At 36.2% G+C, this 26581-nt stretch overlaps 1 protein-coding gene across 1 annotated transcript in view; it reads right to left on the bottom strand.

Annotated features, from left to right (window-relative positions):
* LOC131757746 (SCAN domain-containing protein 3-like) overlaps positions 1 to 26581 on the bottom strand; it is a 721112-nt gene that overhangs the window by 510610 nt on the left and 183921 nt on the right. Inside the window, exon 4 of the mRNA XM_067034715.1 lies at positions 3696 to 3748. Within this exon, the coding sequence (XP_066890816.1) occupies positions 3696 to 3748 (53 nt within the window). The remainder of the gene's footprint in view (positions 1 to 3695; positions 3749 to 26581) is intronic.

Genomic DNA, 26581 nt, shown 5'->3' with positions numbered 1-26581 from the left:
GTGTTCACTGGTAAAATCTACCAAACATTTAAGGAAGAAATTATATTAATTATCTATAATCTCATTCAGAAATTAGAACAGAATCAATATTTCTTAACTCATTCATGAGTTTAACAATTCTATGGCCATCATTACCTTAATACCAAAATCAGACAAAGACAGTACAATAAAAGAAAACTACAGACCAATATATTTCATGAAAATAGACACAAAAATCCTCAACAAAATATTAGCAAATTTAATCCAATAAGCATAAAAATAATTTCACAGCACAACCAAGTAGGATTTATTTTTGGCAAGCAAGGCTGGCTCAATATGTAAAAATTAATCAATGTAATCCATCACTTCAATATACAAAAAAAGAAAAATCACATGATCATATCAATAGATGCCTAAAAAGCACTGCTAAAATATAACATCCATTCATGATAAAAACTCTCAGTAAGCTAGGAAAAGGGGAAACTTTCTCAATTTGATAAAGACTATACAAAAAACCTATAGCTAACTTCATACTTAATGGTGATAAACTTGAAGCTTCACCACAAAGTTCAGATATAAGGTAAGGATGTCCACTCTCACCATTACTCTCAACATCACACTAGAAGTTCTACCTAATGCAATAAGACAAGAAAATGAAATAAAAGGTATACAGACTGGGAAGGAAGACATAAAACTGTCTTTGAAGATGACTTGATCGTCTGTGAAGAAAATTCAAAAGAATCAACAAAAAACTCACAGAACTGATAGCAATTATAGCAAGGTTTCAGAATACAAGGTTAATATAAAAAAGTCAACTGCTGTCCTATAAACCAGCAGTGAACAAGTGGAATTTTAAATTAAAAAAACACAATGCCATTTATATTCACATCCCCCAAAATGAACTACTTAGTCATAAATATAACAAATTATATACTAAATCTATATGAAGAAAACTACAAAACTGATGAATAAAATAAAAGAAGAACTACATAAGTGGAGAGATATTCCATGTTCATAGACAGGAAGATTCAATGTCAAGAGGTCAGTTCTTCTCAAATTGATCTATAAATTGAATGCAATCCCAATCAAAATCTCAGCACTTTATTTTATGGATATTGAGAAACTGATTCTAAAGTTTATATAGAGAGGCAAAAGACACAGAGAAGCCAATACAATATTGAAGGAGAAAAACAAAGTTGGAAGACTAACACTACCTGACTTCTATACTTATTATAATGCTACAGTAATCAAGACAGTATGGTATTGGTGAAAGAACAGACAAATAGATTAGTGGAAGAGAAAAGAGGACGCAGAAATAGACCCACATAAATATAGTCAGCTGATGTTAGACAAAGGAGCAAAGGCAATAGAATGGAGCAAAGATAGTCTCTTCAACAAATGATCCTGGGACATACACATGCAAAAAAAAAGAAAAAAATCTAGACACAGACCTCACACTCCTCACAAGAATTAATTCAAAATGGATCACAGACCTAAATGTAAAATGCAAAACTATAAAACTCCTAGAAGATAACCTATATAGGAGGCAACCTAGATGACCTTGGAGATGCCAATGCCTTTTTATACACCACACCAAAGAAGATATAACAGATGGCAAATAAGCATATGAAAAGATGCTCCGCATCATATGTGTACCATCAGGGAAATGCAAATCGAAACAATGAGATACCACTACACACCTATTAGAATGTCCAAAATCTGAAACACAGAGAACACCAAATGCTGGCAAGGGTATAGAGCAACAGGAGCTCTCATACATTGCTAATAGGAATGCAAATTGGTACAGCCATTTTGAAAGATAGCTTGGTGTCTTCTTACAAAAATAAACATACTCTTAGCATGGGATCCAGCAAACAAGCTTTTTGGTAATAACCCAAAGGAGTTGAAAACTTATGTCCCCACAGAAACCTGCACAAGGGTATTTATAGCAGCTGTATTCATAATTGCCAAAACTTGGAAGCAAACAAGATGTCCTTCAGTAGATAAATGGATAAATACATACAGACCGTGAAATACTATTTAGTGCTTAAAAAAAAAAAAAAAAAAAAAAAGCTATGAAGGCATGAAAAGACATGGAGGAAACTTGAATTCACATTACTAAGAAAGAAGCCAATCTGAGAAGGGTATATACTGTATAATTCCAACTATAAGGCATTCTGGAAAAGACAAAACTATTGAGACAGTAAAAATATCGGTGGTTACCAGGGCTGGAGGTGATTGTGAGGTATGAATCTGCTGAGAACAGAGAATTTTTAGGGCAATGAAAATACTTTATAGGATATCATAATGACGGATACATCTCATTATGTATTTGTCCAAACCCATAGATTGTACAACACCAAGAGTGATTACAATGCAAATATGGACTTTGGGTAAATATAATGTGTCAATTTAGGTTCATCAACTGTAACAAATGTACCACTCTGGTGAGGGATGTTGACAATGGGGGAGGCTATATATGTGTGAGGGCAGGACACATATGAGAAATCTCTGTTTCTTCTCCTCACTTTTGCTGTGACCAAAATACTGCTCTTAAAAAATAAGACTGAATAATAATAACTTTTAAAGATGTCAAATATTATTTAAAATAATAATTTAAAAGATTTCAAAGAATCTGCAGAGCACACCCTCTCACCCCTTTGAGGGAATGATGTTGCTGTCTCTACTTTTGTAGCATTTCCTCCTTAACTCCCAAAAGAAATGGACCTCTAAGGAGAGAATACCAGGAGTTCTCACAGATAAGCTGGAGGCTGGTATTTCAAAGATGGTCTTGGTTCCTGCCCCTCGAATCACAGACTCCAAGTAACCTTCTATTTTACCTGTATGAACGTCTCGGATTACAGCAGAAAATTATTGGAATCATAAAATTGTTGGAAAGGGAAAAAAGTAACCATTAGCCACTACTATTTTCTGTTTTATTTTTAAAGTAATATTATAGCTCATTCTATCAATATCTTAAAAAACAGTGCTACATCAGTATTCAAATAAATAATGTTTTAGATTATCTAAGAAACACGTTCATGGTACCAACAAACTGATTCTAAAGTTAATGTAGAGAGGCAAAAGACTCAGAATAGCCAATACAATATTAAAGGAGAAGAACAAAAAGCTTTGCATGATGTAGTGAATCCATCAAAGGGAAAGGCAAGTTCAATGGTAGCCCATGCTACTCTGCATTTGGTGTGGAAGTTCCTCATCACTGATGTGATATGAGGAAACGGTAATAGAACTTGATTTGTACATCACAGGTTAACTTGGAAATCTATCAATTTACAATGCTATCTGTTAATATGTTAATTCTCAATACTAATCTTATTTATAAAAGGCACACTTTATCCACCCAGGTAGAGAAACAGCTGAAAATTTAACTTGAGACCTAAGCTTGGCACAAAACTAGAGAACAGTGAAAATGGAAACTAATGACCTCATTTTTACCCTCTCTCATGAAAGAAAAACTACTTTCTCAAAGAAATGAGACCGGAAAGTGAGAAATCATGACTTGTTGCTTAATGCTTCTCAGGGGTGTTATTCTAAATTCTGTAGACCTGTCTCCACAGAAGGAATGCAGAAACTCTTTTGAATTTTCAATCAAATCCTCTGTAGCAATTCTAATGAAGCCCCACTGAGTCCTTAGACCAAGCCAAGATTTTGAATTTGGATCTGAAAGTAGCTCTAAAATATTTTCTTTACATTACCTTTTTCTTTGCAGAGAAGACAATGTTGAGGTTCCTAAGGCAGCAGATGGTTGCTAGAAGATATGAATGTGTTATGAGTAAATCAATTTGTTCTATTATAAAAACTGAATTTAATGTATGTTTTCTATATTCTTAAAGAGTATTAATCAATGGAATTCATCTTACTGAAATATGTGATTTAATACAGAAATTCTATTTGTATTTATAACCATGAAGTGATTGAAATCATGGGAAATTAGAGAAGACTGTAAGTTGTATATCATAGGAGAATACAAATAAACCACGGCATGAAAAAGTTTAATAGGATGTTAAAAGGAGATTAAAGGAGATTTGCAAATTTCTTTGTCTAGCACTTAAGGGTCTACACATTTTCTTACCCAGCAGCAACCTTTTATGTCATATGAGAACCCTTGTTTTTCCCATTACAAAAAAAGCTCATATACATGTCTGAACCTTTGTCAAAGTTGTTTCTGTCTGAGTTTCCACTGTCTACATATCTGTATTCTACCCTGGAATGAAGTAGTTAAAATGTATTAATTTTAACTGATAAAATATTTAAATTTTAATTACAAAATTTATTTTAATTAATTTTTTGAAAAATTAAAGATTTTTAGTTCTACAACAAGAAAGTTCCGTTCTGACCTGCCTATTATTCTTAGGTTCCACCCTGATCTACCATCAGTAGGAGTCAGAAAAAAGCAAGGCATGCCTGGCTAGCGGAAGAAGTAAGTCTGCCAAGAACCTGTTTGCAAGAGGGACTGAAGAAACTATTCCTAAAGAAAAGAGACATTTTTAGCAGAAGTTTGTTGAATAACAGAGTCTTGATGGCTATATGCTAAGAGGCAAGACTAAGTGCTAGTATTAGTTCTTACCTGAGCTCCCTATGAACTTACATCTTGGATTTTGAAAATGGGCTGTGACTAAAAGCTGATTCCTTTTAAAAAATTGTGAGCTATTTGGAATCTTTAAAAAGCATAATACACAGAATGACAGAAAAAGCAATCTCTCAACTGTGCCAGAGAGCTCTGTCCAGTTTTGGCTCCCTGAGGGCATATTGCACTAGTGGTGAGACAGTATAAGTGGCAGCAGTGACATTTTTGGGTGGTAGCACCCAGTGAACGTGACGCGACAGATGAAGCACCACCTGGAAGAAATCCTACCAGAACCTCGAAAATGAGCTAGCTGCAGACTGGCCCACGAATACATATAAGACACTCCCTGGGGACTTGGCAGTTCTTGATGGGACTTGTATGGTGTTGGCACCTATATTAATATGCAAGGCAAGAACTAGGGAAACAAGGTTTACATATTTTCTCATCAGAAAGAGAAGGTAACACCTGCTATGCCTAACACAAAAGATTCTGGAGAATAACATGATATATCATATTTGAAAGTCACTTACAATAGAAAATCCCCAAAGCTACACACAGCAGTTATATAGCAAATAGGAAAAAAGAAAGGAAGGAAAGGACAGAGGAGGAAAGAAAGAAGTGAAACAGATATTTATTCAGATGGTTGTTATTAAAACTTCCAGAACTTAGTCAAATTCCCCATGAAGTTTTCCTAGTGATGCTAGTCCACAGTGGCCATACTTTCTTTAACCTTTTAAAAAATTGGTGTATGTGTATATCCCTCAATTAGCACCTTAAGTATAATATTTCTTGACTCAAATCATCTGGACAATAGAATTTATCATATCTGGGCAAGTAGTATCTAACTCTCTGTGTTTTTCATTTTAGAGCTTTAATCATTAGCAGTGCCTAGTAAATAGCTATTATCAATTCTCAATCCCTAACCCACACAATCATGGGATGAAGGCCATGGGATAGATAGCAAAAAGACTACTGGAGTTGGAATGAGAAAAATCAATTTTCAAATCTCAGTGTTGACATTTAGCAAATATGTAACTTTAGCCACACAACTTAACTTTTCTGAGCCATTTCTTATCTGAAAATAAGGAACATGTACTGAACTGAATTTTTTTGCTGATTAAATATCTATTAAAAGGATGCATTATATATAACAAATAATATGTTAGGTAAATTTGAATTTAACCAATTTTTAACTGTTATTCTTTAACTAGTAGGTAAATCAAATATGTTCCAAAAGACAAAGATAATACTATCAGAATATGGCACATTCCCAATTGAAAATTTACCCTGCAATAATGTATTTTAAAATTGGATCTCTGCAAATACAGTGAAAGCAGGGCCTGCCTACATATGATACATGAATATGTCTCATTCATGAATTGTTTGATGTGTATGAGTTTTTTGTCCTCAAATAAATCATGAGCTTACTGTGGGCAGCAGTCATATCTAATATTTTCATGTATCATTTGATAAATAGCATAGTACTGGGAACAGAAGATTTTCAATATTGTAAATTGATTTGTTGATGGATACAAAACAGCCATCTAGTAATAGACAAATTGGAACTCAAAAGCACTAAACTCTGTAATTAGAAGAACATCAAGCTTATATTTAATTTTCTTAATTTTCTTTATTACATTGTCATTTGTCCTTTTCTCCTTTAATGTGAACATAGACTAAAAATTAAACCAGGGTTACCATGTGATAAATTAATGATCAATGACATATGTCTCTCTAAATAAAGGGAAAATAATATAGTCTCATATCTATTTAAAAGGGAAAAAGTTCAAAACAGTCACAATATGTATATCTGTGTCTGTCTATGTATATATATATAATTTTCTATTTAATCCTAAATAGCATATCTCCTTAAGACTAAAACTTAGAAAAGTTTAGCTTTCTGTGTTCTCCAGGATTAAAGACCATTTCAAAGATGATCTCTCTAAAGATTAGAATTAGGGTTAGTGTTTGGGATGGGGAAAGGGTCAAGCTGAAATGTGAATTTCCTCTGTCTACACTTAACAGTGATACTTTATTTCCCAACTTAACACATTCTAGCTCCTCTAGTGTTATATATTTCTCCAAGAAAAAAAGAATACAATCTCTTCCTGCAGTGAAACATGCCCAAGTCCCTCTCTAAAAGAGTCCCTTACTAATCAAAATAAAAAGGTTTTTTTCATCATTGATTTTAGAACTCCACCTCAGGCATTTAATTTGAACATGGCACAACCATATCCCTTTAACTATTGTTTAAAGTCTTGACTCAAGAACAGTCAGACTAAAATCTCACCCTGCTTTAGGCAGCTTCTGCTTCCATTCCTCACCCTACCTAACCAGATATATTTATTTACACTATTGCTTTCTCCCCAAATAAGTAGGTCATTTCTCTGAGCCCTATAATCATTGTGTTCATCTGCATATCTGGGTCTTCTCCAGACGTTCCTTCAAACTGATCTTTTCCTTTTCAACTTTCTAAATTACATATTTTCTTAAAAATTTAAATGCAAATTATGATGCTGGCTATGCTCTTATCTCATTCCAACAGAAACTGCCCAGACGACAGTGCCTGTTATAGGGAAAGCCCTAGGGAGAGTGCGAATTTGATGTACCATGGCTCCTGACCCAGGGGCTGACTAGTGACCTGTGACATGACCTGATGTGCTAATAATAAATGGGGATAATCAGAAGTTCATTCTCTGGAATTTGAATTAAAAAACAGAAGTAGGTGGCTCATAGAAGCAGGAAATTAAAGAATGTAAATCTCAGAAGCAAAATATTGAGGCTTTTACAGGCAAAAAATTATGAAGAAAATAAAGCAAGGAGAAGCTCAGCTGCAAAGAACAAACAAAACAAAACTCAAACAAACAGGGAGAAGGAATAGTCTGGTGGAAATATACTCAAGTGTAGGGGTACTAAAAGGAACAGAGCAATATGAATGTAGATCACTAGAATTAACAGCCAAGAAAGGCTTCTAATAAGACTCCTAGTTCTGTGTGTTCTGGCTCTGGATTTGTGCTTTCCTTGAGGCCTTGCACATGTATGTGAATAAGTACTGCTCACCAACCTTTAATTCATTACCTTATCTTTACTTCCAGATTATAAGCATCCTGGGCTCTGAGGCCCTGTCTTAACTCTCTCTCTCTTCTCTTTCATCCAAACACCTAGCATTAAACAGTATTTGACACTTAGTAAATGCTCATTGACTGATTCAAAACAACTGTGAGACTCTATAAATTATTCTTTATCCAGCAATACACAAGGTAATGATTCCAAGTCTTGTTATTTCACTTTATAAAGTGATAAGGAGTACAATTTAACTTCTAACAGGTTTATTTCCTCCTTTTTGTCATTATCATTAAGGCCTGACAATAATAACTCCAAGCATAGCTGGAGCCAAGTAACAGAAGAGTTTAATACACAGGTATTTGAGTTTGATAAATGGCAAGAACCTGTCAAAATTTGTTTATACAAGGAAAAAAAAATGCTATCCCTCAGATGTGAGAAGCAGAAGAAAATGATACTCTTCACTTATTGTCTCTTCTCACCACTTACTCTTTCAAATGAAAGAATGATAAATACAAGGTCAGATTTTTTTAAATGAAAAAACATTATAATAATTAATATAAAATCAGTCAAATGTGCTGGTTACAGGAAAATTTCAGAATAATTTCTTGGTGGTTTGAACTCTGTGGAGATGGATTAAAAACAGAGGTAGTAATCCTCTTGAAATTTGAAGATAGTTATTAAGTTACCATTCAGCCTCCTCCTCTTTCAACTAAATATCACTAGCTTCTTTAGAGTCTAGACAGGTCACATTTTTCATCCCAGTAATCACTGTGGTCGGTCTTTTCTGAACCAACCAATTTCTCCACATCCTTCTCAGGTAATTTTCAAGACTTTACAACGGCTTATGTTTAATGGCAGAGCGAGCCAAAAGAATCAAAGATTTATTTGGCTCTTGTTGGCTTGTATTACAACAGTGAGAGAATGTTCTGGCTTACAGACAAGGAGGAAGCAATAAATATAGCATGTCTGACCTTCAGGAAAGTTTTTGACTCTATTAGGAATACCATTTTATTAAGCAAGCCAGAAAGGTAATCATTTTCATTACATAATGGATGGGGACTCATGAGGCCTCAACCTTTCACTTCTAATCCTTGTAATCCTGAACCAAATAGAGTGGTCCCTGGTACCTATTTCTAAATCTTTGGGGAGAGTCTGACTGATGTCCTTGTTGGTATTCTCTTGAAGTACAACCTCTTAGGCCCTGGGCTCTTCTCACTTATCTGTGGATGAACCAGATGCACTTCTCCATATTGAACTTTCCTGCTACTCTTCCTTATACTAAAATAATACTTTTATAGGTTTCACATAAATTTTATCTACAGGAATGGGGGTTGGGAGGGAAGATGCAGAAGTAGAGAATAAAACAAATAGGGAAATTTCAAAACCACAAAGATAAGTTCTTAGTATCTCTGGAAGTTAACTCAACAACTTAAAATCTGAATTTGATTATCATAAATTTTAGTCACTATCTTGACCTGCACCTAAAACAGTCCCTTTGGGTGTCATTGACATTCACATGTTTCTACTAAGAAGCAACATAGGTGAGGTATTGAATAACAACTTAGCACACCAAGGTTAATGTTGATTTTGGATTTGTGAACATTGGGCAAGATATTCAATTTTCTATGCTTCATTCTTTCATTCAAACAACATATATTGAATACCCAGTATACCACATGGCTTCCTAAGACCTCAACCTCCTATACTTTACAAAACAAAGAAATTGATTTAATGACTCCAAAATGCCTTCCACCTTTAAAAGTGTATTCTTGGCTTCCCTGGTGGCACAGTGGTTGAGAGTCCGCCTGCCGATTCAGGGGACACGGGTTCGTGCCCCGGTCCAGGAAGTTCCCACATGTCGCGGAGCGTCTGGGCCTGTGAGCCATGGCCGCTGAGCCTGCGTGTCAAGCCTGTGCTCTGCAACGTGAGAGGCCTTTGTACCGCCAAAAAAAAAAAAAAAAAGTGTATTCTTTCTGGTATTATTGATATTTGAGGCCAAAGAAGTTGTGCTTAGTTACACCTTGACATCTTTATTTCTTTTCTGAGTATTTTTTTCTCTGCTCCCATTCTGAGGTGTTTCACTTTGCAATAATCACAAACTTTCAACTGAACCCAGTATGTATGAATGCTTAGCTAATTAAATGGTTCTCTTAAAGTAAAAACCCAGATTATACATCCTATAGCATAATACATTCTAACTTGCCTAAGTATTGCTCTGGGTAGAGTGGAAAAAGTTACACTTTCACATTCTCAATATCTACTGATCAAAGATCTTGCCTGAAAGCTTTGTCAGGGCAAGAGTTGGGTCTTAACACTTCTTTATTGCAAGGTTGAACAATGGGTGATTTTTTTTTTTCCAGTTACAGCAGGAAATAGTAAGAGTATGTTCTGATAGTAGAAACTGATAAATGGATCTTTGAGCATGTAAGTCAACTTATAATTTAAGATGGCAATGGTGATTCTGAAACTTCAGATTCCTGAGTTCTCAAGCATGATTAAATCCCTGGGGACCTTGTTAAGATGCAGATTCTGAGGCAGCAGCTCTGGTGTAGGGTCTGAGACTTACACATTTGCATCAAGCTTCCAGGTGCTGTAGATGCTGCTTATCCACAGACCACACTTTGAGTAGCAAAGCCTTTTGGTACAAAACTTTCACCTGGTGACCTTGGGAAAAACTATTGGTTCTTAAGCCCTACACCTAGATACTCTGAGACAACAGTCCCAGCATGGTCTAGTAATGCAAGTGATTTCAATGCAGATGGTATTCAGACAACACTTTTATAAAGCACTGATTTATGACTTTATAAATATTTCTTTATTAGCAGTCTCCAAGATTAACACATGTTTTCTAATTCCTGCCATCTGGACATTGTTTTTAACACATCTTGTAATTTTAGGAAGACTCAAAATCAGGCCGAAAAATAATACACTGTACTCAAAGTTAAAATGGAATTCAGAAGACACAGCCACAGTTATTTATTTGGAAAAAATATTGTCAGAATTTATTATTAACGTCTCAGGTGTTCTACTAGGGACTAGGGTTACAGGATTGTGAAAAATAAATCCATAACCTTTTAAATACGCCTGTTTCCACCGAGCAAATATGGACTGACTGCTGAGTGAGACCCTCAGGCTCACAGGAAGTAGGCTCATTTGTTTAGAAACTATTACATAAACAAGTGAAATTTCCTTTTGGGTCTCCTATGATTACTTCCAAAATTATTTTGAAATTTTTAAAATATGTTTGTCATATATAACCCATTTTGCCCATTTGAACTGTAACCACTCAGTTCACAAAGTACAAAGCACGTGCCCACCAAACCTTGCTTTTATTTAAAAGAACTGAATTTCTAAATTTCAAATGGTCATTATACTGAATTGCTTAGCAAAGATAATAAATTAGTGATTTAAGCTTTATACTGTAATGTAAGTCTTGTTTTTAAATACATGGTCTTTTTTACTCCTGATATTCAAATTTCTACAATAGCGCTGATATTGTCTTCTCTATGTTAATAGAAGAATTAACAATTTATTAGTAGAGGGATGAAAAATCCTCAAAGGCATTCTTCCCTTCCCCTCCCTGATTTTATTTCTAAATCACCTCTATTAGAACAGAGAAGACAATATTTAAAATCGCTTTATCTTTAATAATGTTGCTATGCCCAAACAATAAGGTTTTTTTTGTCAGATGGCCATGTCAAATAATGGAAACAGAAAATGATCCCAATAAAAATCATTTTAGTTGCAAATAAAGAACCTAGTTTCTCCTGGGCAAAGTCTATGATCTGTAACATTGTTGGCTCAAGAAAGACGAAGACTGTTTTGCTTTCATTTATGTTTCAGCATGATCGGTTAACCTTAAAAATACCAAATAAATGCCACGGAAAAGAGTACAACCTAAAATTCGTAGAGAAAAAATAACTTCAGGTTTATTTCTGTAGTTAAAAAAGAAAGGAAGATTGGATGTTTTGGTTGAGAAGGCACGGTAGAGATGCTGAACTAATGAGACTGTGGAAGCAAAGGAAGTGTAGGAAGAAAGGTGCAGCCACACTAAGAAGTATGATTTATAGATGATGCCAGAGCAGCAAATCAGCATTGCCTTTATCCTGATGTCTGCTGTATAGGTCTGGAAATTCCCCCTGTTCCAGTTCTGATCTCAAAAGGATTTTCCAGATATGTCTAGAGAATAAAGTTTTCTCTTTAATGCATTGTTAGATATGGTACAATTTGATTTTTGTTCAAACTGATAGAGCAGCTAGCTAATCAATTCAAACTGAAAGATTCCTAAGCCAGAAAATTGTACTTCTATGATGAGGTTGGAGGGGCATGATGTTTGTTCTCATGGCAGTCAATAATTATTTCCATCTTAGGTGATGCAGGACCTGTATACCCACTTCCATCCCATCCAAAAAAAATTAAAGTTGTATTTACATCACTTAGTTTTTAGTAATCAGTGGGAGGAGGTGTCATTTTAATCCTAAAGCCAACAAAACAGTGGCTAAATCAATGCATACATAAAATCCTAAAAAAGGAATGGAGAATAACGTTTTGAATGATGGCCATAGTTTCCATGTAGATATGCCAAACTATCAATTTGAATTTTCAAAATCTGTTCCAAATTATAGTCAGAATAATTCTGTCCTTCACTACAACCCCCTCCAATTTGTAGTAACAGTCAGTTAATACCTCTGATATTTTTACTATTGTGTCCAATGCATATTATGATGAATAATAGCTATTAAAATCCCCGAGCCTTATTAAACATTGAGTAGTTTTGTTTTGTTTTGTTTTGTTTTGTTTTTTTCCGGTACGAGGGCTTCTCACTGTTGTGGCCTCTCCCGTTGCGGAGCACAGGCTCCGGATGCGCAGGCTCAGAGGCCATGGCTCACGGGCCCAGCCGCTACGCAGCATGTGGGATCCTCCCGGACCGGGGCACAAACCCGCATCCCCTGCATCAGCAGGCGGACTCTCAACCACTGCACCACCAGGGAAGCCCGAGTAGTTTGTTTTTAATGTGAAAAAAATTATAGAACATTACTTCCCCATATCTTAAGTGGAAAAAAGGAAACAAAAACCTTACATTTTAACATTGAAATATGTTTAAAAGTAAAATTTGAAATACAGTAATATAATTATACTGATATCTTTTGTGAGTGATAACATGATAACACAAAATTGAATGGCTCCTGTACCAGAAGAATTACAACTATGGAAAAAGAGAAAGAGCCTAATTTATTCTGACTAATCAGGATTGATGTTAATTCAAGAAGAGTGCAAGATAATGACTTCTCATTACACCTCATAGATGGAAATAGATTGTTCTTCTTCTAGGTAAAATAGCAAATAAGTAACCTTTTAAAAAGGATTTATTTTCAGAAGACTTTCTTCTATAATTGGTGAAGTATTCATAAAAAGATCTTCACATGAAATCATCTAAAAAATGGATTTCATCAAAGGCTGCTTATTCTATAGTATTTATCATATTTTTTTGGATAGGTACAAGATAAAGAGTAGTTGAAAAGGTGGTAATCAGGACAATATTGGCTTGCATTATTCTATGGAATGTTTCACATTAAAGAACATAGTCTAGAAAAGTGATTAAAGCTCAAGTACAAATCCCAGTTCCATCATCAATCAGCTCTGTGAGTTGCACTAAGTGTTTTGACCTCTCTAAAACTAATTTTCTCATCTGCAAAATTTTAAAAATAATAGATCTTGCTTCATAAGCCTGTTGTATTAAATAAAAGTATCTATGTATTATCCATTGCACAGAGATGGGTATTCCATAGATGTGCTGGTACATTAAAAGAATTAAATAAATATTGGATACTGCATTAGTTTTTTATTGCTGTCTAACAAATCACCACAAACTTAGCGGCTTAATGCAAATTTATTATCCCACGGGTTCCATGCAGCAGCAGTCTGGACTCAGGTGAAAAGGGTCCTCTGCTCAGGGTCTCCCCAGAGGAAGTCAAGGTATTAGCGAGGGCTGCACTCTCATCTGGGGCTCAGGATCTTCCAGGCTCACCTGCTGTTGGTGGAATTCAGTTCCTGCGGTTGGGAGACTGAGGCCTTCTGCAATCAGAGGCTGCCTCCATTTCCTGTCACATAGCCCTTCCATGATGGGCTGATGATTTGTTTCTTCAGAGCAAACGAGTGCAGCTACTACTGCCTCTCTCTCCCTGACTTCTGTCATCTCTGACTTCTAAATCCTTTTTAAAAGAGCTCATCTCATTAGGTCAGGCCCTCCCACGATAATCTCCTCTTGGTTAACTTGAAGCCAGCCAATTAGGGACCTTACTTACAACTGCTAAATACTTTCCCCTTTGCCAGGCACAGTAACCTAATGATGGGAACAATGTCCCACTATATTCACAGTTCTCACCTGCTTTCAAGGGGCTGAGATTCCTACTGGGGAGTCCAATTACAATTACAATCCTACCAGGGAATCCCGTACAGTTGGACTTCTATCTATGGGTTCCACATCCCCAAATTCCACCAACCTCAGATGGAATAGTACTAATAGAGCCTACAGAGGGCTGACTGTATTCATTGTACTTCATCATTTTATATATGGGACTTGAGCATCTGTGGATAGAGAGGACTCTAGTCTAATCACACATTGTTTCACTGGTTCTTCCCTTGGGCTTTGCTTCCTTACGGGACTTTGTCCTGGGAAAGACAACAGAACATTCTATTGGATGGCATCATACCCAAGCTTGGGACTGTCATAATTGCTATTCCCAATATCTGCCAGGTAGAGGTAGGAGTAGAATAGGAAACACTAGGAAAACATTAGATTAAAAAAAAAAAAATCTCTCTAAAAATCAGGTATCTCATTATGTTGAAAAAATATACTGATGAAAATTATTAATGAATTTCTATTGCTGTGCAGAATAATGCCCTCCTCCCAAAGGTGCCCATGCCATAATCCCTGGAACCTTTGACTATGTTACTGTTCATGGCAAATGGGACTTTACAGATGCAATTAAGGCAAAGGACTATAAGATGGGGATATTATTCTGTACCATTGGGGTGGTAATCAATCTGATCACATGGGTCATTGAAAACAGGAATCTTTTTGGCTGGGGTTGGAGAAAGAGACATGATAAAGAAGAGTCAGAGGGATATAACACCTTGGCTTTGAACCTGAAGGAAGCGGGGCGGGGGCAGCACCAGCCAAAGAATGTGTGTGGCCTCTAAAAGCTGGAAAAGGCAAGCAAACCAATTCTCTCTTAGATCCTCCAGAGAAAAACTCAGCCCTGTGAATACAGATTTTAGCCCAGTAAGACCTGTATCAGACTTCTAACCTACAAAATTGTAGGATAATAAATTTGTGCTGTTTAAGGCACTAACTTTGTGGTAATTGGTTATAAGAACAATAAAAAATTACTATAATTACTAACGAAAATTTTGCAAACACTATTTAGCTATAGTGAAAAACATTTATTTCAGCAGAGGGTCAAAAGACAATGTGGAAAACAAGGAACCAAGAAAGCAAGCTAATTATTGCTCCCATTGGTCCTCCTGTCCCAGCCAATGTCTATTACAACACCTCCATTAGGTTAACTGCCCTCTCAGGACACTTAGAACATATAGACAACAGGTGAGGTGTTATGGCGGGGAATGCCTAGGCTAAGAAATCTAATAAATCTGTGTTTGAATTCCTATTCTGTCACTTAGAAGATCTGTGACACTGTGATAAGTATTTAACGAGTTAGACCCTCAGTTTCTTTATCTCTATGATTGAAGATAATTATGTCCAAAGAGTTGTCAAAATAATCTCATGAGTGAGTATTTAAATAATGGTCAATGTATAGTGTATCCTGAGTGAATTTCAGCTATTTATTATCACTGGCAATTTGTCTGGTGAGTTACATAAACCAAAAAGAAGTTAGATGCCCAAAGTTCTCATCAAGAAAACCACAGAATAAGGAATCAACTTCAAGGCCTCTAACCTCTATTTTTTTCACTATTGTCTACAGCCTGCACTGGTCAAAATAGCTTATTAGATGAGAGAGTTCCTCAAATCACCATTTTAAACGTAAAGATACACATAACATTTTGGACACATTTTCATGCTTATATTAAGGAAAGATTTTAATAACACTCATAGAATCTGGATCCCAGAGGACTATGGAGAACAATGTGCAAAATACTCTGTTCATTCCTTCTGCCAAATACATAAATCACCAAATACATATGATGAACATTATGAAGTCCATCTGAATGACTAACTAACTCTTAAACTGTGTATCTTATCTGAAGTGTCCCAGGTTGGGTTCCCTAGAAGTACAGCATAAAATGGAGGTTCTTGTGAAAGTGATTTATTGGAGTTGCGTTCTCAGGAGAAGCAGAATGAGGCAAGCAGAATAGGGTAAGAGAAAAAGCTAAGCATAGATGTGGTCTGTCCTAGAGACAAATAACAGCCCTGTGAGGGGTTAGAGAGCATGAACTGCACCACAGAGTTGGGCTCAACTTGAGGCACAGGAGCCATCTGTATACTCCTGTGTCAGTCAAAAGAGGGCATGTATGAGCTATTAAAAACTCAACAGGTATAGCAGCTAGAGGTGATGCCCACTGTAGAGAATGATCCCAAAAGTCTGGATCAGAACTAGATCTTAAATTACAACATTAAATTACATATCTCTAGAGCATAATATTAGTTTTAAATCATACTTTCCCTAGAAGAACACAAATGCATCAGTCTTGCAAATAAGCAGCTTTGAAGTCTGGGTTGGGGTAGACATTTGAAGAAGGACAACCTTAGAACAAACTAATAAACAATCTAGTAAAATATGCATCACTAATATGACATAAACACTGTATCACTAATTACAATATTGGTTACATGTTCCTCTAGGATATGTCAGTACTTTCAAGTAACATAAGTCATTACACTCTGGCCACTGTGGGGTTGATTTTATATTTTAATTTTTTTAATAGATCTTTATTGGATAATTGTTTCACAATACTGTGTTAGTTTCTGTTGTGCAACAAAGCGAATGAGCCATATGCATACACGTGTCCCCATATCCCCTCCCTCTTGAGCCTCCCTCCCACCCCTCTAGGTCATTGCAAAGCACCAAGCTGATCTCCCTGTGCTATGCTGCTGCTTCCCACCGGCCAACTATTTTACATTCGGTAGTTTATATATGTCGATGCTACTCTCACTTCGCCCCAGCTTCGCCCTCCCACCCCATGTCCTCACCTTTTAACACAACATTGTGAATCAACTCCGATACTTCAATTAAATAAAGAAATAAATAAAATTGCCCTTAGTAAATATGTATACAAAGAGACTTCTGGACCTATTATGCATTACTTTTAATCACTGTCTTGCTGGATACATATATCCAATAATGAACCAGGTTTCCCACACAAAACCTGAGAAGTAGCCCTTCAACACCACATCTGATTATTCAGCAATATAAAAACCAAAATAAACGTAGTAATGAATGTCAGTATGACTCGAATACCTCCTTCTTGATAAAGAAGGTTAAAAGAAAGAAGAGACCCTAACCAGTGCAGATATCATTATAGCTTGTTTTGTAAGGGGTAATGATCCTCTATTTGATATATGGATTAATTTGTTTCAAACAAACTGTCACCATTCACTGTTTTTGTTTTTCTACTTTAAGAATCATCTTCCAGATTCTCATCAACCTTTAGGTTGATGAGAATAAGGTGAACTTTATTTCTTCTATAGACAGGCCTTAAAATGATCTTTTACTAAATATTCTTTTGTTTTCTATTGGCTCAAATAGTGAAATTTTCTAAGTAAATTTTCCTGTTAGTTAACCTCATCTATGGAGAATTACAGATATATAATTGAAATAGGTGATCTTCACTTTATTTTTAAAACCCTTGTTCTTTTTAACAGGATAGTATTGATCAAAGTAGACTCAGAAATGAGTCAATTATGAAACATAATAATTTATTCATATTATCATTCACATTATCACTGATAATAAATTACTCATATTATCACTGATCAAAATGAAAATAACTTCATTTTTACTTATGAATTCATAAGCCACAAACATTAATTTGCTGACATACACATTAATGCAAATCTCAGCATGCTGAATAATCTATTTCCAGATAGGAACATGTGGCAAATAAGCAGTACGTTTCCTACAACACAACTAGACTCTAAAATCAACCTCTGAAACTACATAGAGGGAGTTGTTTAATAACATCTATTGAGCAAGACCTGTCCTGGGAGTCTCCGGAGTGAATCATCTCATGCCATATTCTTTGTCAAAACCTTAAATGAATTAAGTGTTTGGCTCACTGATAAGTAGGATGCACCAAAATAGTTGAATGTGGTCATCAAAAATGTGTTAAACCTGTCACTGTACATCATTATCTGCTTCAAATCCAACACAGCACAATTAGCTTACAATAGTTACAGCTGAATCAAATCCATGTTAAGGTTGAGTGAATAATGTGCACTCTTCAGTAAATTAAATTAGACTCCAAGTAGATGAACAGAATAAAGGATGCATGTGTGACTGGTATAAATAAGGTAAAACGTAGGATTTATAGAATCCTAAACCTGTTTCCTGAAGCAATGTGGGCTAAATAGCCTTCATTACTGTCTCTTAACTAGCAGACATGTCATAGGTAGATCAAGGCCAGAGCCTAAAAATAAAAATCTACTTAATTTTGACCCTGGCTTACGATTGATATGTTAAAAGCAAGTAGTCAAATGTGTAACCATCAATAGATACTAGACATTATATTCTTCTCATTGCTGAAGAAGTACTGAAACTTACAAGAGAGGAAGACTAACCCCATTGTACCTTAAATTGTAGAGAAGAAGGCTTTGGGGGAAGAATATCCCATCGTTCTCTCTTAGTACGATTAGAATTTTTAGTAAAAACTTACGGTTACACTCGCAGCAAAAATTTTACTACAGGGTTTATGCAATGGTAGAAAATGACCTGAAATAATTGGTAGGGAGATGTTTATTTGCTAGGAAATTAACATTATATGGGTGTGTTCATACTCATAAAAGGGTTTAGGTGAAAATGTGTTTTAGGGGATGATTGGAATTGGCATAAATATTAAATTAAACCCAACAAATAGGCATTTGTGTTACTGATTTGTTTGGGAAGCTCAGAAATAAACACAAGACACTTGTGTAAATGCCAGATATAACTCAGTTACAACACTCCACAAGTCTGAAAATTTAATATCTTTTGACTCAGGGGTTATGTAAATTTTAAATTATAGCCATGGAATGTATAAACTTAGACTGCTTGGGACTAGAAATTTGATTAATTTGAAACTAAAGGTAAATCTTATAGTGGACTGGAATGTTCATATTTCCTACCAAGTTTACCTCCTCAGTATCATCATATCTGAAAAATCATGTTAATAGTTACAATGTTTTCTGGTCAATATGTCATGAGAGAAAAAGATGCTTGCAAGTCCTAATGAATTTGAGTTACATTAAAATAGATGGGTAATTTTGAGTTTCTAGAGACCAGACTGCTTACCTCTTTTTATATATTTTAGATAATATATTAATATTTGGTAAAATATTAACAAGTTTTTATTTCCTCCAGCTGCCTCCACTATCATTTTCTAGATTTCATATATCTCTGTCATTTCAGCATATTTTCAGCACATGTCACACATTATAGGATTTTTCAGTGATTGTCTTTTCTGTTGGTCGTTTCCTGTTGCCTAATAGCCAGCTTCATTAATCTCAAAGGTAATGTCTATAAATCTTGGTACAGAACAGACTCCTTCTCAGAAAACTTCCTGAAGATAGCTAACCTCACCCTTTTCGATTCTTGTTGCTTGCAACAATAACATGATGGCTCTTGGTAAGGGCCCTGGTGTTTTTCTGATTCATACTTTTGGCATGCTTTGGGGTCTTCAAGTATATCCATGGCCTACTGACTTTTGAAGAAATGTGTTACATTTAATTGTCATTTTTACCTGTTGGTAAAACTATTTCTTTTCATTTTAACAGTTTATATGTAAGATAGACAGTATTACTGTTACTTGGAAAGTTGATTTATAACCTATCATACTCATATATAATTGTCTCCTATTTTCTTTGTTTATTTTGAGCATTTACCCTGGCAATTTGAAAGATAAACATATGTTTAAGAGAATACTATTAGTTTAGGGTAATGAGTCCACATATACTTTTCTCTCTTCGATGACAACTTAAGATCTGCAATCTCATCTGACTTCTGTTGTCCATGGCTTACAGGTAAGTAGATGCTTGTTTCCCCACAGGTTATTACCCTTCGTTGGCATGCTTATGGTAGATGTATTGGGAGTGTAGGGGGACCTTATGTCCAAAATGGACATAGTGGCTGCTAATTCTTTTTTCTCCTGCATAAAAATAAAATCAGTTCCTAATGTGAAAGCTATTCGGCACTTTCTACAATACAGAATTTTTTTTAAAGATCAAAGATTGTGTATTTGAGTGAACTACATATTTTTAGTTGTACTATGGACTCTGTGTGAACTAAGTATTATTTGGTGAGAGTCCTGTCCTTACCTGGATATTTCAAAAAGGTTTTAAAGATCTACATAATTGACACCATCATCATTTAAGTATCCCCTGTGTCTATGGAAGTATACAATATTATCTGGGTAGAGAGAGCAAAATAAATAGAAGATTGATCCTACATTGAGGAATTTACAATTTAATCAAGATGTACATGGATGAAATGAAAAGCCAATAGATAAAAAAACATTTATACATTAGTTCCAGGTGGTATGGTTTAAAGTCAGGCTAAGTCTTTAACAGTTACAGAATACAAATATATACCTTCACAAAAGCACACATGCCTTCATCACATAAAACAAAGACACTCTAGGCCACTACACAGACCATGATAAATTGCAAGAAAGGAGAGGTGCTATAATAGTAAATTCAAGCCAGTCAGTTTTCCGCAGTCTTTAGCACTGGAAAAATACCTACATTATTAGTGAGGCTGCACAAGCTCAACACAGAGCCTCAGCTCTCAATACACATTCAAAACTAGCACTTTGTTGTCATAGCAAGCTAGGGAATGGTTTGAGCAGTTTTAAAAGACAAAATCTAAGATGGTTTTGACTACCTCCAGTTTTATTTCCAATTACTTTTGTGTAAAATTTTTCAAAAACACAGTAAAATTGAAAAAATAAATTAAGTGAACACCTGTATCCCAATCACCAAAGAGTCCACAATTAGCATTTTTCTAGATTTCCTTTATTGTATATCTATTCACCTATCCATCCCTCTATGCATCCATCAATTCATTTATATATATATATATATATATATATATATATATATATATATATATATATATATTTTGTGATACACGGGCCTCTCACTGTTGTGGCCTCTTCCGTTGCTGAGCACAGGCTCCAGACGCGCAGGCTCAGCGGCCATGGCTCACGGGCCCAGCCGCTCCGTGGCATGTGGGATCTTCCCGGACCGGGGCACGAACCCGTGTCCCCTGCATCGGCAGGCGGATTCTCAACCATTGCGCCACCAGGGAAGCCCAATTCATCTATATTTTAAATGCATTTCAAAATAAATTGCAGACACCAGTATACTTCCCATCTAAATACTTCAGCATATATATTATTATTTGTTTAAAACTCTTCAGGTTAAATGTGTGCTATGAAATGCACAAATATTAACAGTACCATTAAATGAGTTTTGACAAATACATAACCTGTATTAACCTAAACCCCCATTTTTAAAAGATACACTCTTAGTACTTTGATATAGAATATCAAGAGGTAGAATATTACCGTCACCCCAGAAATTTACCTCATGCTCCTCCCCAATTAATCCCCACTCCTCCCAGAGACTATCATTGTTTTTTACTTTTTCCACCAAACATTAGGCTATTGGCTCTAGAACGTCATAAAAATGGAACTATATAGTATGAACATTTATTTAAGGCTTCTTTCACTCAGTATACTCTTGAGATTCATTCATGTTGTTGCATATAAGTAGTTTTTATTCTTTCCTTTTATCACTGAGTAGTATTCCATCGTATGACTATACCATAGTCTGTTTATTCATGTACTTATTTGCTGGACATTTGGTTTGCTTTCACATTTGAGCCATTATGAATAGAGTTTCTCAGAACATTCCTACACAAGCCTTTCTGTGGTCATACATTTTTATTTTTCTTGGAGTGAAACTGACAAATCATAGGATAGGTGTCGGTTTAGTGTTATAAGAAACTTCAAGGCTTTTTTCCAAAGTGCTAGTAATATTTTATACTCCCACGAACAATGAATGAGAGTTCCAGGCACCCTACATCCTCACCAACATTTGACATTGTTCAATTTTTTAAAAAGAAATTTATACATTCAAGCGTATATGTAATTGTATCTTTGTGGTTTTAATTTGCACGGTTCAGTGACTGAACTCATCTGGGTCCAAACAGGAAATAGAAACCACACAGTGGATCAAACAGAAGTTTAATATAAAGAATTATCAAGCTATGATAAAAGAATAACTATAACAGATAAGAAAATGCTGCACATACCCTAGGACTGAGAGAGCATACCCAAGGAAGGACATACTTAGAAGAGAACTTCCTCCTCAAGGCTGAGGTTCAGACCTTGTTGGAGAAGTTACAGTTTAGCTCACTGGATGGTGAAAAATTCCCTGGCTTTTCCAGGCTAAAGCTTATCTGCAAAACTGGGCCAGCACAAAGCAGCCCTCTGGTGTGCTGCTGGGGACTAGTTCATTAGCAACTGGAAAGCTGTTGTTCAGATGGGGTAGGAATCCTCCAGGTCCCAGGCTATACATGCTGAGACAGCATCAGCCAGGTGGGATCCTCTGGGTCTCAGAGGGGCCACGCTGGTGCCTGAAAGGGAAATCAGGTTGCTTGTGGCAGTAGGAGGTTTTTGGGGTGCTGGTGTCTCTGTCTGCAGCAGAGCCGCTGCACAGCCACGCTACCCACCCTCCTCGTAGTACCTGAAACTGCAAGAGAGACCTTTCTTCCTGTGATGCTCCTCTAGCACCTTCTACTGAGAAAGCTTAACACTGTGCTCACTTTAAAGAAGAAGGGCTTGGGCTTCCCTGGTGGCGCAGTGGTTGAGAATCCGCCTGCCGATGCAGGGGACACGGGTTCGTGCCCTGGTCCGGGAAGATCCCACATGCCGCGGAGCAACTAAGCCCGTGAGCCATGGCTGCTAGGCCTGCGCGTCCGGAGCCTGTGCTCCGCAACGGGAGAGGCCACAGCAGTGAGAGGCCCGCATACCGCAAAAAAAAAAAAAAAAAAAAAAAAAAAAAAGAAGAAGGGCTTAAAGGAACCCTATTATCACAGGGAGCATATTGAAGGGGGAATTTCAAGCTGAGTGACAATATACTGATAACTGATACAATGAACAACGATCGTGCACACTTTTTATGTGATTTTATATATCGTCCTTTGTGAAGTATCTATTCTAACTTTTTGTTTTTCTTTCTTTCTTTTTGTTTCTTTTAAGAAAACCATTCTAAGCACCTTGATATTGCTTCAGCTTCAGCTTTACCTGGATTCATTAAAAAGCCACAACAAAGAAAGAAGCCCATCACATGAGTTCTTCTGCATTCTTTTATGTGGTTTTGATTCTTCCAAACATAGAATTGCTACAAGAAACGCTGATATCTAATCTCTATCAGAAAACACTGCTTATTGTAAAAATATTGTTGGAGAAGACTCAATATTATGGATAAAAAATAGTACAGATAAACATTAAAAAGGCAGCATGGGGCTTCCCTGGTGGCACAGTGGTTGAGAGTCCGCCTGCCGATGCAGGGGACATGGGTTCGTGCCCCGGTCCGGGAAGATCCCACATGCTGCGGAGCAGCTGGGCCCGTGAGCCATGGCCGCTGAGCCTGAGCGTCCGGAACCTGTGCTCCACAGCGGGAGAGGCCACAACAGTGAGAGGTCCACGTACCACTAAATAAATAAATAAATAAATAAACAAAAGAAAAGGCAGCATGGCACAGGCGATAGAACTGACTTTGAAGCCAGATCACATATGTTAAAATACAGCTTCTTCACTGACTAGTTGTGTGACTTCGGGTAATTTGCTTAAGATCACAGTGCCTCAGTCTCCTTGCCTGTAAGATAGGGATAATAACTGTACCTCATAGGGTCGTTGTAAGAAATAAATAAGTTAGCATTTATAAAGTTCTTAGAAAACTTTCTGGCACATAGTAAGTCCCAGTGTTTAAATATATGTTTTATATACTTTATACTTACATAAATTTATATTATTGATAACATATTGATATATAATAATCTATTATTAGTATATAATAATCTATCAATACATTATATTTCTATATAAAATTTTAAATGTAGGTTAGCTAGTAATAATACTAGTTAATATTTATTAGGCACTTTCCATGTACCAGGCACAAGAACTTTGCTTGTATTATCTCATTGAGTTATCAAAAGCAAAACTTTTCTGATAAAGATATAATGGGAAAATGGAGTTTTAGATAGGCTAAATTGGTTTTTAGCCAAAATAGTGTATTTGGTTATAGTGTAAAGTCCACTCCCCATCTCACCTTCACCCTGGCCAATTCCACCAAGCAAATGAAGATGCTGGACAAAGTATAACCATATAAAAGAAAGGAAAATTTCCATACATAAGAAAAAAAAGAGAGAACTCAAAGTTACAGGGGTGAGTAGAACTGAAACTGAAAGAAACCTGGGATTACTGAAGATGAGTCACCCTTGTAGGACTGGATATTAATGCTTCACTATGTCAGGAGATGAACCCTCAGGCCCGTGCACAGTGGAGAGCTGGATGCAAGCTTTCTGCATAAAGCCAGGAACCACAGTGGGCTGTCAGTCCATGAAATAGGAATGAGGCAACTCCTCTCATTGGCTATAGAAAATGGCAAAGAGGCTAAGCTGTTCACCAGGAGCCATGGTTGGAAGAAAGAATCTTGTACAAGAAATCAAGCCCGAACCTACCGTATCTGTGGATATTGGATCTGAACTTACAGTACTCAGATGGAAACCCCATGACATAAAATGGGTAAAATGCGTACTTCCCAGAAGAGGAAAATAAAACTTCTTCATAGGTGTGTCTCTACAACCCAGAGCAGGTTGAACAACCCTGGAGGAAGGCATGCTAAATCCATATTCGCAGGAAAAGTCATAACAACACAAGGAAACAAATCACTTTGAGACTTGACGGAAACAACCACCTGGAGAACCCATATTTTAAGAAATGCAATAATGGAATAAAATTAAGGACACTGAAACAAGTATGTTAAAATAATCAGATACATAAAAAGAAAGGATTAAAATCATAAGGCAAGAATGAGACATATGGGAAAAAAAAAACTAAGCTAAACTAAAAACAAACTAACTAAGGCAGATCCAAGAGTTGAAATATTTACCCAAGGTCCTACAAGATGTAAAGGACAGATTCAGCATTTGAACTCTGGCACTCTAACCTCTAAGTACTGTGCTATCCTATCTCTCAAAATAGTATGAGAGTTTTATATAGGATGCACAAAGCCAAAATAGTAATACTATTTTTAATCTCTATATTTCCATCTCTTCTAAGATAAACAGAATTGTGGATAATTTTTATTTTGTGCTTTTTTTTTATTTTTCAAGTTTTAAAAATTAATATATATTATCATTAGAGAAAAAGTATTTTTTCTTTGCAATAACAATAATTTAAGATCAAAATAACAGTTTCTTTTCATCTTGCCTAGGACACGATTGTCTTAAATCTAGCAGTCATAGAAATTTGCCCAAGAATATAACTTGACTCTTTTTACAGCCCAATTGTCACAAAAAACTTCAACTTGTGGAATCTCATATTTTTAAGAATTTGTATTTCATTTATTTGTCTAGATAGTTTAAATTACAGACTAGACAAGACTCTCAGAGAACCAGGTGCTAGGTATCTTGGCCCCTATACAATAACTTTTACAGAAATTAACTTTGGAAATTTTTTACCAACTTTATATCAAGAGACATAAGAGGGCTTCCCTTGTGGCTCAGTGGTTAGGAATCCGCCTGCCAATGCAGGGGACACGGGTTCAAGCCCTGGTTCAGGAAGATCCCACATGCTGCAGAGTAGCTAGGCCCGTGCGCCACAACAACTGAGCCTACGCTCTAGAGCCCGCGCGCCTAGAACCGGTGCTCTGCGACGAGAGAGGCCACCGCAATGCGAGGCCCGCGCACGCACGGCAATGAAGAGGAGCCCCCGCTCACCGCAACTATAAAAAGAAAGCCCATGCGCAGCAACAAAGACCCAACGCAGCCATAAATTAATTAATTATTTAATTAATTTTTAAAAAGAGACATAAGAAAATAATCTTACAAAGTATATGTCATTTGTATTCAGTTCAGCATTCAGCTAATTATATTGCCTACTAGATTACACAATGTGTGTTTGTATGGGTGTGTGTGTGTGTAGTATTAAATTTCACCTGAGGGTGTTTTCCTTCACCACATTTTTTTTCTTAAAATATATACTACACCTGTCTGAAATTGTGCTTTTTGCCCAATGAATGAACACTTCCTTTTCACCACCTGTGAGGTTAAATTTCAAAGGTCAAAAGATGTCCTCACCTCAAAGATGATCTGAATCACCCTTTATCTCTAGAGGGGACAATACCTGAATTATTACAGATCTATGGTCACTTATTTTATTGAAGTTTGTTTTGATAGATGCAGAATACTGCATACTTAGTCTTACAAATGGACACTCACCTAGGTTTAGAACTATCAGAGGAAAATTGGAGTTTAACTGATGGAGTTAAACATGAAAGGAAGATTTTATTAGAGATTATTGCAATAGGGTTCAAGAGGACAGCAATAAGGGAGAGAGGAACTCATCTCCTCTGGAACAAAAGGCAGGAGAGGTTTTAAGTGCTGGCAAGAGCTAGTGAAAAGTTCTGGAGGACATTACTGGACTGTGGTCAATCTGATTAGACCA

The sequence above is a fragment of the Kogia breviceps genome, chromosome 5 (genome assembly GCF_026419965.1).
Source record: "Kogia breviceps isolate mKogBre1 chromosome 5, mKogBre1 haplotype 1, whole genome shotgun sequence".
Classification (NCBI taxonomy): domain Eukaryota; kingdom Metazoa; phylum Chordata; class Mammalia; order Artiodactyla; family Physeteridae; genus Kogia; species Kogia breviceps.
This window is presented reverse-complemented; position numbering and strand designations above follow the sequence as displayed.